We start from the raw sequence: 17,093 nt of genomic DNA on the forward strand, positions 1-17,093 counted from the left end.
AAACAAAAAAAGAAAAGAAAAATAACGGAAAAACATTTCTTGTTGCGTCTACACTTCTTAATACTGTCGTCCGCTAAGTCCTGTCTTTCAGTGATTGCTTTGTCGGCACATAATTATTCAAATGATTCTACATATACGGAAAAAAAGCGGAGTTTAATGGAAAATAATTGTATACTAATAGCGGTTAGTGATAAATAGCTCTATAATTGTGGACGAGAACATGAATTTAGAGGTAAAATTACTTTTCTTATCATTTCGATACTGTAATCTTCGTATCGTCGTAAAAAGACAACCCTAAAAGAACGATATAAAATGTCACAGAATTTGCGAATATACCGACATTTAAGTAGAAATATATTTTAGGAGGATAAAAGTTCTAGAGGATTCTTTTGTTCTTCCATAACGAAGATCGATAGTTACGATAATAATAAATTGTAAAATAAATATTCTCAATGATAGTAGTAACAACGAATATACAAGTAATATTTAACAATAAAAATCGGCATACATATTCCAAATAATTTTAGAAAGATTTTGTTTCGTTTTATGATTTTGTGGCGTAATCGTGTTAAAAGAGAAGTTTAATTTGCCGGAATAAAAGATTCATAGCGCTAATAAAGGATCATATCCATGGTAATAGGAATCAACGTAAGTACTCCAATTAACTCGTTGAATAGGCTTTAAATAGATACTGCTCTATTTTAAATGCTCTAAACGTGGTGATATCAGAAGACAGATTCATCGTTTTACAATAAATGTGTCAATTGTAAAAGCAACTCTATTACCAATATTATTTTAATACTGTGTCGATAGTTTAGTGAAATCCAAAACGTTATACTTATCATATATACGTTTATCAGTTAAAGGTCAGTCACTAATTCAATTTATATTGGTTATCGGTACTTTAGAATATATTTTGTTCGTATCTTGACGTTACATGCAATTTTCCAAAATGACGATATATAGCATGGAACTACTGAAATGTATGCGAATAAAAAGAATGGTCTAAAAAAAGTAAGTTACGAAGGCTCCGAAGTCCAAAAGACACCATTGTGCGTTGAAAAATTTCAAGAATTCGTTACCACCTTGTTTTCTATCATGTTCGCGTGAAAGATAAAGATAATACGAATTAAAAAAATCCTGTGTACGAAGCGCCGTGAAAAACGTCGCTACCAACATACAGAAACGGACGACCAAACGCACGTTAATGCAAACATCGAAACTAATCGCGAACCAAATCGAAGGACAAGAGGAGGAGAAAACATAACCTGTTACAATTATTGAACATCATTGATTCGTAGATAACTACGTTTGGAGAATCCGAAAATAAGAATGATATCAGTGTCCGATAAGATGAAAGTACGCAAAACGTAAAAACTATGAATGTAAATAAAAAAGTTTATCTATATCGATTTTTCATATTCCGAGTTACGTTTTATTTATATCGTTTCATGGAACATACAAGTAAAACGTGGTAAAAACATTTGGTTGAAATCGATGTAAAACCTCGCGAAACACGACGATGTCTGCTGCATAGGAAGCGATGGAAAAGCATTGGTTGGTAGTCACATGGTGGCCAGCCAGTGCAAAACGCGTGTACGCGTGTTCTCGTCATAATAAACACGTCTGCGAGCACAGTAGCGCTGGTTGACGTTAGTAAAAATACGTAAAATTCAACCGACTGTCGCCGAACGCATCCGAACGTAAATTATTCGCCGACACGTCACAGTCGCCCCAAACAAATAGCAAAAACAATATACTCGAATAGCAACGCGCGTGTCAGAGAAAGTAAGTTAAATATCTTTGAAAACATCTCGTCTATCAATGACAATCGCGTGAATAATATTTCCATGTTTGTTCGCGTCACATCGAAAATCAGTCGAATTATAGCATCAAATCGAACGCGAGCGCGAGTGTGATCGAGTAAAAAATGCACGCACATAGACACACGCATGCGCGGCATTAAGTGGCTAACCTACTGCAACTTAACGCACTGGTCCTATAGAGAGGTAGTCGAAACGAAGGTTATTTCCGTCGCGACGAAAAGGAATGTAACGGCGATCGAAGAAATCACGCCGGTTAACGAGTTTAATCGGTAGAGTAAGAAACGATCGTATGACACCAACCTGTCGCTCTTGTCGACTACCGTCAGCGTAGCGAGCTCCTGGAGCGGTGGTTCCGCGGAGATTCCCTGCGCCCTCTGCTTTCTAGGTCTCGGTTTGGTCGGTGTCAAGGGTGACTTGAAGGGAAGCACACTGAGAAACTTGTCGAGGTGACTCCGTAACTCCTGTATCTCGGCATCGCGACGACAGAGAAGCGCCTCGAGCTCCGTGATCTTCTCGTCCTTGACACGCAGCAATTCCTGCAGCTCGCGAAGGGTGCCCATAGCAGTGATCGTGGTCGCTCCGGTGACGTTCGAAATGGCCCTCTGGCCGGCCGCGGCGACCACGGCCACGGCGCCGTGCGTCGGCAGCTGGGAAGCGTCCTCCTCGTCGGCGAGCCGCTGCTGCGTCGACGAGAAGCACAGGGAGTCGAAGCACACGCGCATAGACACGCAGGCGTCGCCGATCGGCACTCTGCACTTGGTACCCTCGTCCATTCAACCCGAACGAAACTACCGCGAGAAGAGAACAGGGTCTCGACGAGGAGCACGACCCGGACGGTGCGTCGTCGGCTCGCTCTACTCCACAATTCCGCGCTCTCCAATGCCGAAGGACCAACCTCCTCTCCACCGTCTCCCGTCACGAACTACCGCGATTACCGCTGTCTCGCTCTTTTGTTCTCCTGCATCGTTCTTTCCCTCTCCCTCGCTACTCATCCCCACTCTGCTATTACAACCGATAGCTTTCCTCGTTGCTCCATAACCTCTTTCTCGTTGTATCCCACTCTATCGATCGTGCTCTCGCTCTATAACGTCGTCTCTTCCTAACGTTGCTCGTCACCGTTTCCCTTTTTCTCACTCTCAGCCGATTTCTCCTTCTCGATCTATCGTCCGCGTTCTTCGAAGCGTCTATCTTCCTCGCGCGTTCTCTCCTTAACGTCGTTACTGCTCTTTATCCCTCGTATTCGTTATCTTCGTTGAGTCTTTCAACGTTTTCTCTTTCCTCTCGTACTTTCTCGTTTCGACGTTTGATATTTCTCGCTTGGATGGTATCGATGATCGTTTCTCTATTCTACGGTATGCGTTGTTCTATTCCATTCTCTTCTGAAATGCAGCGCGATACGGGGGATACAGAACCGAGTCGGCTCGCTCGTGTTTCGACTCGACTCGACTGCCATCGTTCGCATCTATCCTTCTTTCGCATAGCATTGCGTGTAACTTGACTTCTGCCTTGCGCTTCAACGCGATTCTTGACGATAGTTCAAATTTACTCTTGGATTGCGCCACGTGACTGGCGCGCCATCTATACTACTCTACTCCGTCAAAAATGCTCCGCCGACACGAACGACTTGTTTATCGGCTGCTCATACCAGATCATTAAAAAGAAAAAAAAAAAAAAAAAAGAAAAAAACTGTAGGCAAATAAAATTCCTTTCTCTATTCGCTTCTTTATGTAGTTAGCGTTTTCTTTAAATCTATACGGTGTTTTTACTGCTTCTATCGTAAAACTTATACATACCTGTGTAATTAATCTTATTTTTTCTTTTATTTTCTAATAACATTGTTCAAAAATATTCTTTCCTTAGGTTCCAGTGGTGAAATTGTTCGCGATATCGGTACAAAATATTTTAATGTACTTTCGCGTCATAATTTGCTCAACATTATTGTACGTATCGTTGCACATCGAAACAACGATGCCTTTTTATTTACTTTGGATAAGAGTGACTGCATTTTTACGACACACTTCTTACACATCACGCCACGCAGTGGCTGCATGCAATAATTTTCATAAGCCGTGATTTTATCTATGTCGGTAATTCAGTGCAGCCATCGTCAAGGCTAATAGCGGATTTCGAGTTTGATAACGAAGCACATACGTATATAAATGAAGTCTTAAACGATATATCAAGTTCCTTAACATTTCCATTTTATTATTTTCTTCTTCTTTTACTTTACGCTTCGATCGTACATCACGAACATAATTCCTTGTAAAACAAATAAGGATAAATCGAGGAGATGTTATAATATGATTAGGCAAACGACAAAGGGGACGAAGTATATATCCTTTAGGACAGTATTGCTTTTCACGATTGTTCCACTTTATTGCAAAAAGCAAGTTTCGTCGTTACGTTCGAAAGGCATAAGTTATATCATATATATCGGCCAGTGGCAACTTTTGTAAGTAGAATACGAAGAAACGAGAAACAACCGTGTAATTGCAGTGATATACACATACTCGGAATAGATTCATAAAGCACACAGCAGTTGATCCCGTAGTTTATGTGCGTCAGATTTCTAGAGATGACGCCACGTGGTCCGCTGACCTTATTGCATTACATTATGGCAGTTATTTCGATTGAAACGATTAAAACGACAGCGATTCTACATTAAGGCTTCACCAGTATAATGTTTAAATAGCAAGAATGTATACTTCGTAAATCAGTCGATCAATCGAACGTACAGCGAGCGCTGTTTTATTGAGTAGCGCGAGAAGCTCGTAAAATAGATCGAACTTTAGAGTTCCTGTTTCTGTTTCATTCATCGAATGGAATTGACAGCCAATGAAATTTAATCTATCCGCTTCTCACAAAATTCCTATCGTGACAAGTTCTATTTAAAAAATTAGCTCTTAGAAAAACGACGTCGCTTATTCTTCCTTTCGTATTGCCAAATCTTCTGGCGGATGATCAGATTTATAGTTTTATTCGACTGTATAAGAGTGTAATAATTATTCGCATCTAATTACGCGAATCCAGACAATGAACCCATTACACGAATCTCTTATTACATTTTGATAAAGTTCATACATCGTTACGATATAGGTAAATCCGTCAAACCGTCTGGATACTTATGAGCGACGATACATATGCATACAAAAGGGAGAAAGGGAGAGACGATTAAATGCGTGAAAATAAATTGAGAGAGCGGCCTCGGGCAGCCGATCGGGCATTGTCTCTGGCGTCTCGATGACTAGTTACCGAGTTATCCCGAATCGAACGCCTGGAGGGAGAGTCCGGCCCGGTAATAGCCAGACTGCTGCTCGGGGAACCGTAATGTCATAATAGAATAGCGATGTTAGTAATAGCATCGCGTTGCACCGGCGTAGGTAACCGGCCGATTGACTGGTTCGCGTAGAGAGAGGCCCAATTTGCATCGCATTGCGTGTATTCGTTACGCCTTGGTCCGCGTGTTCTGCGTCTACGTGCTGTGCGCTCGGTTGTACACGACGGCAGCAACGGTGGCGTCGCCTCGCCGCGCGCATCGGCCATCCCGACGGCTAAACCGCCGCCGTTCCAGCAATCAGCGCCCTGGGAGATCCGTGGAAACCGCGGAAACCCCTAACTCGATTATCGTTTCTGGCATCGTTATCGTTATTAGTCGCCCCATCGGCAGACTAACGGGGAAACGAACTTCTTGCGGTTCGATCCTGTTTCTTCTTTTCGCGTTAATTGTTTTTCTTTCCTGCCTTTTCCTTCCTTCTTCTCTTTCTTTTTTTTTTTTTTTTTTTTTTTCTAGACAAGGCGATTTGTTCTCTTATCGGTATCCAGTCGGAGAATCGAGTTTTATAGATATAAAATCCTATTTGCGTAGGAATTCATTTCGTAATTGGATGCTCGTGTATTTATGACAACGCCAGTCTTTTTACGTCTTGACAAGCCTCAATCCGATTATATGCTCCGTCAATGATTTTGCGCTCGATCGAAAGTCTAACTTCGTTCAATTTATTTGAAAATACGCTTTCGAGAAGTCTACAAATTCTCGAATATTATTTCCGTTTTCTTAACAAATTCTGTTAAGAATCGTCTTGCTTTGTGATAATCAGCGATGTTATCTTCGTGATTACGATCGCTTGGTTCGATTGCCCGGATATCGAGATACCGGCGAGATAGTATAAAAATGCAGAAGCAACATCTTTAGCAACCACCCCCTTGGAGGAACGACGCTTTGATCTCCCTCTTGCCTCCATTGCTGCATTTCATCCCCCCGCGACACTCTTCTGGTTGCCTGGATCCGTCCGCGCCCCTCAAAATATCAACTAAACGATAACCGTATTTATTATTCATTCGGTCGGCTCGTTCGCTGCTCCTCTCGCGGCTCCAATTTTGCAGAGTAGTTTTTCAAAGAATTTCGCGAGCGTGCCGGCGCATCGCGAGCAGGATACACGATGGCAAGATGAAATCGAGGGAGGATGAGATATTTCGCGTACGCGAGACACGTGATAAGAACCAGACCAGGTGAATTTCTGTAAGTTTCGCCTAGTTTTGGAATTAAATACGACGCGAGTGTGATGAAATTTCTAGCATCCTCTTTCTATTCCATTCGATATAGGTCGTATCAGTTAATCGTTGTAAATCGATTAATTATTAATAATTTAATCGATTATTAATATCAACTCTCTACAAGTAAATCGTTGCTGACCAACGGTCACTGACACAAAGATCGTAATGTCAAGCTACAAGTCTACGTGAATATTTATATTTACAACGTATAGCGAATAAACGAATACAGGATTTCGAAGCTTAAATAAAAAAAAAAAACCCGTAAAGAAGTTTCGCTTTCGAACTTCATCGATAAGAGAATTATTACTTTTTATTGAAAATTTTTCTAAATATTTGGTTTAATTAACGATCGCATAACGTAAAAAAGACGTTAATAAGTATACCGGTACTTTTACAAATCTATCGAGACTGCAAAGAATTAGCCCCGTTTGTCCCGTTTTGGTGAAAATAATCTGCGACAAGCTTAATCATACATGATACAACTAATATATTATAAATTAACATAAAACGTTTCCTATTAAAATGACATGAATTTAGAGGAGACGAATTATATTCGAAAACGTATTGTTTGCACAGAACGTAAAATCCAATGTAAAATTTAACGCTTCTAATGTAATATTAATCGACGATTAACTTGCAAATATCGTACGAGGATCGAATAGAAAATACTTGTAAATTGTAATTGCACGAAGTGCTACTAGAACGTACAGCTAAGTTTCTGTTCGGATGATTTTACATATGACGAAATACATAGTTGTAAAATTAGTAATTTTTCACGGCGAAAAAGATAGACGATAGAGGATAGACGAAAGAGAGAACATCCTTGTTTCTATAAACTTTTCGTAAAGAGTTTAATCCAATGATTCCACTGTATTCATTGTACAGTCTTTAACGATACAACAGATTGTACCGAAATTACTTAGTTTCATAGTAGAAAAGCTCTCTGCCTCTCTTAAGGCCTATCGCCGTCATACTGGAAATAATTCAATCGTCGTTAGAGAATGGCGCAGTTTCATTTTCGGAATGAAGCTATCGCATATTATGTTTAATCTTGGCTCGCCTCGTCTTCGCGAACCACCGGAACGTCTTGGAAAGCTCAACTAGGATAACTAAGATTAGTGTCGAGCTCGTTGTGCGACAATTCATTTCGCGAAGATATTCGCAAATTGTTTCCTCTCTCTGTTAGCGTTACCTCGATATTTATTATTTTATTATCGTTTCCACTCTTTCTTTCTCGATGAATTTAAGAGTACCTAGCCTCGTTACCTTATTATTTAAATTATATATTAGATAAAATTGTATGAAAAAATATTAGTATACTTTGGAAAATACGTCATCCTGGTTCACGCGCGATTTCTCTCAAGATTTCACTCTTCTCAGCTTTATTTTAAAGGTAATGCTCCCTCTCATGTCACGAGTTTATCTTAACTTTACGACTCGTAGACGTTAATCCGCGTCAGAGAAAGGCAGTTTACGTTCTTCGTGTATTATTCTTTTTAATTTCTTTATTGCTTTTTACGATATCGATCCTTCTACATCGCGTCGTGTTCGAGTTCCTTCGTGTCTATCTGCAATTAACACGGCAAAAAATCAAGCGCTAGTTATTATAACGAAAGTATTAATTTCAATTAAAAGTCAGTTTAAAAAAAAGTATATAATCAGCGAATGATAGATTAATCTGCCTGACTTCTCGATTTACATTACCGTACAACAATCGAAGTACTCTACGACGACCTAAAAACTTTTCGATCATCTACGATCCAAAGATAGCAATCGAGAGTTAGAATCTACTAAAATGGAACACGTGTTCCAGTATCACTCATACAAACAATTTCTCTGCACATTCTACGTTCCTCAAGACGTCAATCTGCGTCAAGAATATCATGCCAGCGTTCTTCGTGCTCTTTCTTTAATTCTACCCCTCTTCTTCCATCATTTCCTGTGCCCTTTGAACGCCAGGACGGCGTCGTTGATCCTCTTCCCGTCTCGCGTTCCCTCTGTGTCCAAGTCCCGGAGGATGAAGGGATCAGAGGAGAAAGAGATATGGATTGACACTCGAATTCCTTCGGTAAAGGATCCACCCTTCGCTCGGTCATTTTTCTTATCCGCCGTGCATCCGAGTCGCGATCTAACAAACTAGATTCATCAAATTCGACACCGATCGTCCATTCACGGCGGTCGTTTGATTTCCTTTCGCGGATCTTTCAATCCCGCGAAAAGCCAGAGAAAGAGACTCAAAATTCCGAATCCTTACTGTGATAGGTACTACGTTCTTAATCTTTTGCAATATTTTCTGACACTGATGTTTATTAGGTTGCCTCGTAGGTTTCGTATATTTGATAAAATATCCTCGATACAGACGATAAGAACTGCAAAATCTAGCAGATCCATTTGCAAGCAGCGATACGCGAAAAAAGAAAAGATTAATCGATTTAAAGTTTCAACCGAATGGCCGAAATTAATGCGAAAGAAAATATTTTCATGTCCCGTTCGAAAAAGAAGGGGTCGCAGGAACGTGTGAAATATCGAATTCTCCTCCGAGCTGCCAAGTTCCTCGGATGTTTGATACAGTGACACGAGAAACACCGCGCTAAATCATCTGTCGCCCCCCGAATTTACCCCTGCAGCGGCAGAAGCCTTAAGTCTCGACCTGTCTATCCGCCGTCACTCAAGAGCGTTACGAGCCGACCCTATGTGGCTTTTCACCCTTAAAACATCGCGTTTACGCCTAATCGCATTTCAGCAAGGCAATTTATTAAAAAGACGCCGTCTACGTCGACAATCTGACTTTAATGGCAATTTTCGTCGTTGAGTTTGAAACGACACTGCGCGACATTTGGGCGTCGTGGATTTTACTTCGTGACAAAGGATAATTCCTCGGATAGGTATGGGCGATTTTGCTAGCCGGAATAATTTTTTAATCGAGAGAGAATTTACTTTACGCTGCGACAAATTTCAATGTTTCGCCTTGTGATTTTTCTACTTACACCTACATTCAAAACTACACAGACGCTCGATCACACCAACGATCCTCGCTACGTTTTATTCTCGAATCCGTCTCTCAAATATTCGTTTCGTTATCGCGAAGTCCCGCTAAAGAGGCAAAACACGAGGGTCATTTAAGAAAACCGACCACCTTACCAAGAGAAAGAAAAAAAGAGAAGAGGAGAGAACGGAGGAAATTGTCGCGATCTCGGTGTGGCGAATAAACCGCGAAACAAAGAGATTCCGCGTAGAAGTGGATGGTAAAAAGGTTGACCCAATAGAAGGGATTATCGAGCGCGGGTGAAAAATAAAAGTACCGAGCAACAAAGCAGCCGATCTGGGAGTCGATCCGGCGTGTTGCGGCAAAGAACGCCAACCCCCTCGCGCGTCTTTCTCGACGTACAACAACCGAGAAGCTTCCAACATCGCCATCGCCACGACCACCATCGGTACTAGGTACAGCGTCGGTACTACCACCACCGCCGCCGCCTTTTGCCCTTCTTCGCTCTCTTTCACCCCGCCAACCCCTTCGCCAGCCACTGTTCCATCGAGCAGCGAAGGCTGGCTGACGTTCCCGCAGGAGGAACATGGCTCCCAGGCACGATCCATCCTTCCAACCTACCCCTCTCCACTCTCTCCGCTCCTCCCGCGGCCCGTTTTCTCCGACACCCCCATCCCCACCGGCTGGTTGGCCCCTCGTTGCATTTTAAATCAAAGCCCCGGAGGTAACGCAATCACCAGGCATCACGACGCTTCCACAATTTTCTACTTTAAGCTACTTTATGTATTAGTACTCCCCCCTCCCTTTCCCTCGTGGCCGTCCGTCTCGCTTCCTCCGCAGTGGGATCCGCAGCACCCCCCAAGCCCACCCCCGCGGCCCCCAAACCCCGTCCATTTCTCGTCTCTTACTGGCAAGCCAAGGCGAGCAGCCACCGCTGCTACATTAGCCCTCTACCGAACCATCCTCGTCCTCCTTCCAACCGCCACCTCCTTCTCCGACGGCCTCGCGTTCCAGACTCAGTCTTTTACACTCCGACAGATCCTCTAGCACCCCCGCGGAACACCCCTCTCGGCTCCTAGCTGCGGCGTAACGAGGTTATTTTATTAAACAAGCTCCGCAACCCGCTCGCCGACGCTGTTGGAATTCTAGCTGGACAGAAAGACGAGAACTTAGGAGGAGTTACGGAGTCGAGGTTGAAACGGTGGTTGAATCTCGCGCAGCTACGAATTACACCTGCGTTTTCCAGTGTTTTTTCTTTTTTTTTTTTTTTGTCAGGACTCAGCTTGCTGTGCATTAATCGGTTTAGCTTTCGTCTTCGCTGGACACAGAATAGTCGATGAAAACATAAATAGAGCGTAGAACGTTGTTTGGCGATATTTTCTTGCGAGTAATTTTTTACCGCTCTATCGTTTTAAATGCCAGCAAAGCGAAACGATTCGCAAATCTAGTGTCCCCTGTCCCCTGTCGCGGAAAGAAAATCATGCCTGTAAACGGTGGGGAAAAATTGGGAATAGATAACCGGATATTTCCAATGGAGTCAGTATCATAGAGGGCGGACTAGCTATACGCGGTATAGGTACTCTATACGTGGTATGTAGTTCGCAAGCGTAGACCGGTGTAATCTAGTCATCAGGAAACTTGATTATTCTCCTAACTCAGTCTCTTGCTCTTCCTGTCTCTGTTTCCCTTTCCTCGAATTTAGTACTTCTGTGTTCTCTGATTGCTTCCCCGCCCGTTTTCGCTGTTGTCTCCCCTAATCATTTACTTTCATTCTCTGCCTATCTGCAGCTGTTTGGTAGTCAATCCTGATTTCATATAACAGAATCATACGTACGACTTTATTTCTCTACATTAAGTATATTTTAAAATTTTGGTCGTATCTTCTTGTCTTACTTTCATCGAATTTTAATTTCTGCTGGCAAACACATTCACGTAATTTCGATTCTACCCACTTTTTTATCCGTTCAATCTTTCTTTATCTTTGCCTATATATCAATTTATCCTCGCATTTTCTTCCTCGCTTTCTTCGATTCGCTCTTCTATATTTCCATAGCTCTCGTCCCTTTTCGTTCCGCTCTGCGTCTTACGTTCTGATCGGCATCGCCTCACGGTATTTTCCTATCGCGTTGATTTACGTACGCGCGCTTCCCGGGCATCAAAAATCAGGACTATCCCCGAAGGGTTGGAAGAATCAAATGGAAAGAGAATATATGGACACGGATAAGTGCGTATTTGATTCGAAAACGTCATCGGCGAAGGCTCTACGTTTTTGCTTGGCGAATATACGAGTATCTTGAATTCCCGGCAAAGCGCAATTCGATAGGGGATGAAATTGGAACCGATCAAGCCTCGGGAAAATTGCGGAAAAATCGAGACGCCGGATTCCTTGTATCAGATTTTATCCATTTCTTCTTCTTCTTCTTTCTCTTTTCTTACTTCTATTGGCCTTGAGACCCGACTCGGTCCAAGGTTGATTTCAATTTTTGTTCATCGAAACAGATACAACGTTACTTTCAATTTGAACAGAGCCGACGTTTCTTTCCGTGGTATTAGATCGTATTCGTACGATACGTCGTCCTTTCAAATAAGACTTTGAAAGTTTTTTCAAGTCTTTAGGTAAAAAAATGTCTTCGTAAAGAAAAATGGCAAAGACTCTTACGACCGAGTGTACGATAATCGGACGCGTTTAAACTGTCGAAATACGTAAAATAAAGATAAAAAGAGACAAGAACGACGTAACTCGTACGTACGACGGATTAATTCGACCGCGTTACCGAAAATTATAATACGTATCTTAAGAGCCTCTCGGCGAAACTCAAACACAAGAAAGCGTTCAAGTAGGTGCAGAGTGAACCGCGAAGAGGCAAACGTCGTTCACGTTCCTACACGTATATACAAGCACGAGTTCTTGTGCTTAGTTGCGAGTTGGCCAAATGTCCGGCATGCAAGAGCCAGGAACGTCGTCCAAGATACGGCCTGAAGGAGGATGAACAGCACGACGCGTTCGTCCTTCCTCGGAGAGGGAGATCGTTCGCGAGCCACGACAGACAAGGATAAACGAAGAGCGACTCGAACAGGAGAGAAAGAGAGAGAAAGAGTGAGAGAGAGAGGGGGGGGGGGTGGGTCGAGGTGGAGCGCGGCTGATACAAACGAGAGAATCACTATGGACGAGGGGTAAACACGATTTACACCATGACGACTATTGCCTCTCCTCTCGTCCAAAGTGCCTACGCGTAGATGCGAGGGTGAGTTACAACACACGGAGAGACACTCGGGTTGCCCACGGTAGGGATGTTTGTCGTACGCGTTATTTGGCCAATAAAACCACGTGGTGATTCCGCCACCCCCGCGTAAAGCGGTTGCAACGACGCGATCAACTCGGATGGTCGAACAGAGAAGAGAAATCGTAGACCACGCCTCGCGAGTCGCTCGACGCCTGCGTGGTTCCGCCTATCGAACACGCTTTTGCTGCCTGGCCGTCGAAGCGACACCGTATCGCGACACACAATCCAGCTCTGGGACCCTCTTCGACGCCTCGAATCGCGACTCCTCCGGTTTTTCGGCCAACACGATCACGGCCCGCGGATCATACTCGTTCAAACATCACGCAGCGATCGGATCGGTGCAAGCTCCGCTCGTAACGTCACAGATGCTGTCGAGAAGGACCCGAGGACTCGACGAGTTAACAGTGTCGAGCACGAGATTCTCTTGGAAAACGTCATTTTATTCGAAGACTCCGTGTTAGAACTCGAGAGAGAGAAAGAGAGAGAGAGAGAAAAGAGAGGGAGAGAGAGAGAGAGAGAGAGGACGAGGTGTTTGAGGACTAGGTGAATACCGTTGTAAGATCGTTGGTGTGCGATTGTATCAGGACGAGAGTTATCGAGCAAGAGTCGTTAGGCGATCCGTGTCATCAAGCGTCAGCTGGATGATCGAGAATTCCCGTACAAGTTTCATTGGAGCTTGATGGAAGGAGGAGTTTAAAGATGGAAGACTTCTCGTAGAAGAATGACTAATTGCTGTGAATAAGGAGGGCTCGTGAAGAAAGTTTGAGGACATTGTTCGAGTAAGTGACGCGTAACGGATACTTGTTTCTTGCGCGTCGATCAGCTGGTTCGACGAAACTTTCTGATCGGAAATTCACGTCTGCGATCTTCGGAAACTGTCGGGCATGTGCGTCTGCCTCGAGGGCAAATCTAAGGATCGAACAGGTCGACCGAACTTTCAACGTCTCGCCGCCAAAATTCACGAGAACCTACAGATACCGATGGAAACAGGCAAGCTCCGCCACGTACATCTCGAACAGTGCGTTTATTAATCGAACAACGATATAATTCAACAAGTGTTTGCAAACCAAAGTGCCAAAGCAAGAACAAAAATCTGAAAGACGCGTTGTCAGTCTGATGTTTCCAAAGTGTCGTCGACGATTATTATCCGCACGTCCAAGTATATATCAACGAAATTAATAAATAATATACGACGAGAAACTGGTGTCAGTGTTAAACGAGGGCACGAGTAAATCATCGTTGTGTCAGTGATCGGGAAGACTGTAGGGGAACGGTTGGCGGGAAGAGAACGTTTGGGGTAGATCGTGGATCTCGCGAGCGCGTCGCACGGTAAAGGGGTTCGGAAGGTCGACGGTGATCCGCGAGGGTGCGGAGGTAATCGGGAAAGTGTTGTTCAGCCACGAGTCCAGGATTCTCACCCCCGGAGGCGGTACCATTTCACCCGGGGGCGCGGGGCCGCCCGCGAGCCCTTCTTCGGGACACTATCATCCACCTACGCATAGTCCACCCCTGGTCAAGGTGAGCGATTGATATTCCAACTGTACCCAACGATCTTCCTTTTCGACTCTTAATTCCAGACTGTACGACTGAGAGCAATCTAAATTTCTATTTCCTTACTGCAAGAATTCTAAAAGACGAAAATTTTCTAAAATTTCGTTTTTTTACATAATTCGATACAATTGGGAAAAAATACCAGCAGAAAAAGTAGCAAAAGCCTTAGTTCGTCGGACAACGATGATCATAACATAACGTGCACGCATTAACAGTAATTTAAAATATACTCGTGAATTTATTTGTAAAATTTATTTACAAGTTCCACTTCGAACCACGCTCCATTCTGCTTTTACTACATTAGGACATTTTTATCGACGACAAATTTATTCAAAGGTTTATAAACAAAGTTTTAATGGACGACTTTTCAGTTGTATACAGCCGCCCAACAATTTTCGCGACTAAACTAATCCAGCAAGGGATTTCCTTAAGTGTAACTGGTTCGTACCAAGCTAATTTACCAGTTTGAACCCGCTATAATAGCATTTGGCTATATTTTCAATTATGTTTGATAGGGTGCTTGAGAAAATTGGATAATATTCGAAAGAATCAAGTGTTTCAATCGTTTCGGTACAATTGTAATGGCAGGAATTGTTAATATCGTATAATGCCTATGCACTTTAATGTGCTTATAAATTACAATCTCTGATAGACAAATACAGTATCATTTCCCACAACTTCTTTCCCGTTACTCGTCTGATTTTGCATTTGATATCTCCTCTAATTTCCGTAAATAAAATAAATATATCTGAATGGTATATTTCAAGTAATACTTGCCAAGCGATGTTCGCGAGGTGTACTTACTTATTTACGAACTACGGTAGAAAGTAAACGAACTATAGTCGCAGATCATGGCATCCGACGGATCAGAATCATCGAGTTTGACATCGAATAATTTTATCTCGTTTAAAGTAAATGATATTTTATAGCTGTTAGTTGCTATTAACAGTGTTACGAAACATATTGCAGAAAAATCGATATCGTTGTTTAATTTTGTATCGGGCGGAAGTGTGCACGCTGTTTCGAAGACGATACCGTTCCATTCACGAATCTTTTACAATATTATAAAATATTTCTTGAATTTTTTCAAATTTTTACACTTTGCTAGTGTTTGTCGTTCGTCATATATCAAATCATTGACATTACTGACGCAACGCATCAAAAATATTTACCTCGAATATTTGCAAATGACGCAAGATCACAAGCGGTACTTTGAATATTTGAATATTGATTCAATGCTTTAAACGCATTTCGACCAAACTATAGTAAATTGTAAATCGTTTAACAATCATTTATACAGTACCTTTTCGATTCGATATTATTCGACTAAATTTAATGGATCGAGGAATTTTCTTTATTTTCTCAAATTTTCAAATTTATTACACGTATTTCTCCTGATTGCTATTTCTTCTTTTTTCAATTTTGAATCACTTGTTTCCAAGCCGTAGTACCATCAAAAATAACATTCCACAAACAGCCGAATCAAATGCAACTCAATTTTGCAGGCGTATCGGTCCTCGAGTGAACGCGTCAGAGTATTTAAATTCACCACCACCGCAAATATATGCACATTCGACTATTCATTTGGCACGTTCTTCGATGTATCGTCTCTTTATCGTTTCGATATCTGTTCGCGATTTTCCATCGTTTCGTATTTTATCATCTATATACCGAATGCAGCACGATCGTTCGACGATCCGTTGACCGACCTTTAGTTTCCGTTTCGATCGTTTCGCCGTGCGATTCCAATAGTTTCGGGATAGAAAGCATCGTCGATATCTGCGACGCGATGCGACGCGACGCCATACGGTGGCCGTGGAAGGCGACTGTTTTTTATGGCCACGTAATAACAGGATAGCCGTTGAGGGGATTTTCGCCGAGAGAAGAAGCTGAACGAACCGCTGGAAAGAGGTTGACGATGATGGGTATAAGGGCGGCTGTCCGTGCTCGTTCTCGTCAACCGGCACCGTGAATCCCTCCGGGGACTCGAGCTGTCTACAGCCGAAGCTTCCGCTGGAGAGCCGAGTCAGAATTTAACGCGATATGATTTTTCCCGAATGATTCTGTTCTTCGAGTATTTTTTACACCGCGACGATCTCGAGAACGAACGTCATTCCGCCGTGTTATTTGACTTGTAGCTACGATGAAGTGCACTCGAAGAACGTCTCAAGTACTAATGACAGAATAAACTCGTACCGTCGATGCCTCGACGACTCGATTCGATCGAACGATTAAAACGAAGGATCGTAAAAGCGTCGATGCAAAAAGGTAACTTATGAAATCTTATAATATAACGTATTAAGGCTATTGTCAACAAGACATTACGATAAGGTCGGGTTAAACGATTCGATGTAATTGATGGATTTAATTGACACTCAGGCTGCTCAAGCTGACAATCGGTATAAATATAAATTGTGGTTCTATTCGTTAAATAGAATATTCGAGAAAGCCAAGCACGGCGTTGGAATCGATGGAATCGGTCAAACGATATTGCACCGTTGTCGAACGGATTAAAATCCGTAGCCTAGTGAATTAGAATTGATCGATAATGATCTTGAAAATTGTCGCACGATTCTCGGATGGAGGTTGCATTAAAATATAATTTTGTTAAACGACGCGCGATTGTTTTAAATTATCCTAGCGCCGAGATTTATTCCGAGGGAGAAGCAACTCGTTCGAGTTTCGTCTGGTCGTAACGAAAGAATATAATATCATCGATACAAACGATACGTGTTAAAGAGATCGTAGGGCAAGCGGCTGCGATAACCGAGAATGAAACACGATGGAAAAGCAAAGATTCGAGAAGACGTTTGAAAGCGCGAAGGGCCGTTGCGGCCCTGCTCGCACGCGCGCCCAACACTTTTGCTCTGATTAAGCTTAATTCATTCTCGC

General features: G+C 42.7%; 2 protein-coding genes across 3 annotated transcripts in view; one reads left to right on the top strand and one right to left on the bottom strand.

Annotated features, from left to right (window-relative positions):
- Positions 1-17,093, bottom strand: part of For (cGMP-dependent protein kinase for) — a 114,053-nt gene that overhangs the window by 52,098 nt on the left and 44,862 nt on the right. The window contains exon 1 of one of the 2 annotated variants that reach the window (XM_072011626.1): positions 2,127-3,235. The exons of the other annotated variant lie outside the window; for it this stretch is intronic. Coding sequence (XP_071867727.1) covers positions 2,127-2,599 — 473 coding nt within the window. The 5' untranslated portion in view covers positions 2,600-3,235. Of the gene's footprint in view, positions 1-2,126; positions 3,236-17,093 lie in introns of those variants that run through there. 2 annotated transcript variants of the gene reach the window in all.
- Drgx (Dorsal root ganglia homeobox) overlaps positions 12,818-17,093 on the top strand; it is a 39,526-nt gene continuing 35,250 nt past the window's right edge. Inside the window, exon 1 of the mRNA XM_072011632.1 lies at positions 12,818-14,168. The gene's annotated coding sequence lies outside the window, so the exon portion shown is untranslated. The remainder of the gene's footprint in view (positions 14,169-17,093) is intronic.

This window comes from Bombus fervidus, chromosome 10 (genome assembly GCF_041682495.2).
Source record: "Bombus fervidus isolate BK054 chromosome 10, iyBomFerv1, whole genome shotgun sequence".
Lineage (NCBI taxonomy): Eukaryota > Metazoa > Arthropoda > Insecta > Hymenoptera > Apidae > Bombus > Bombus fervidus.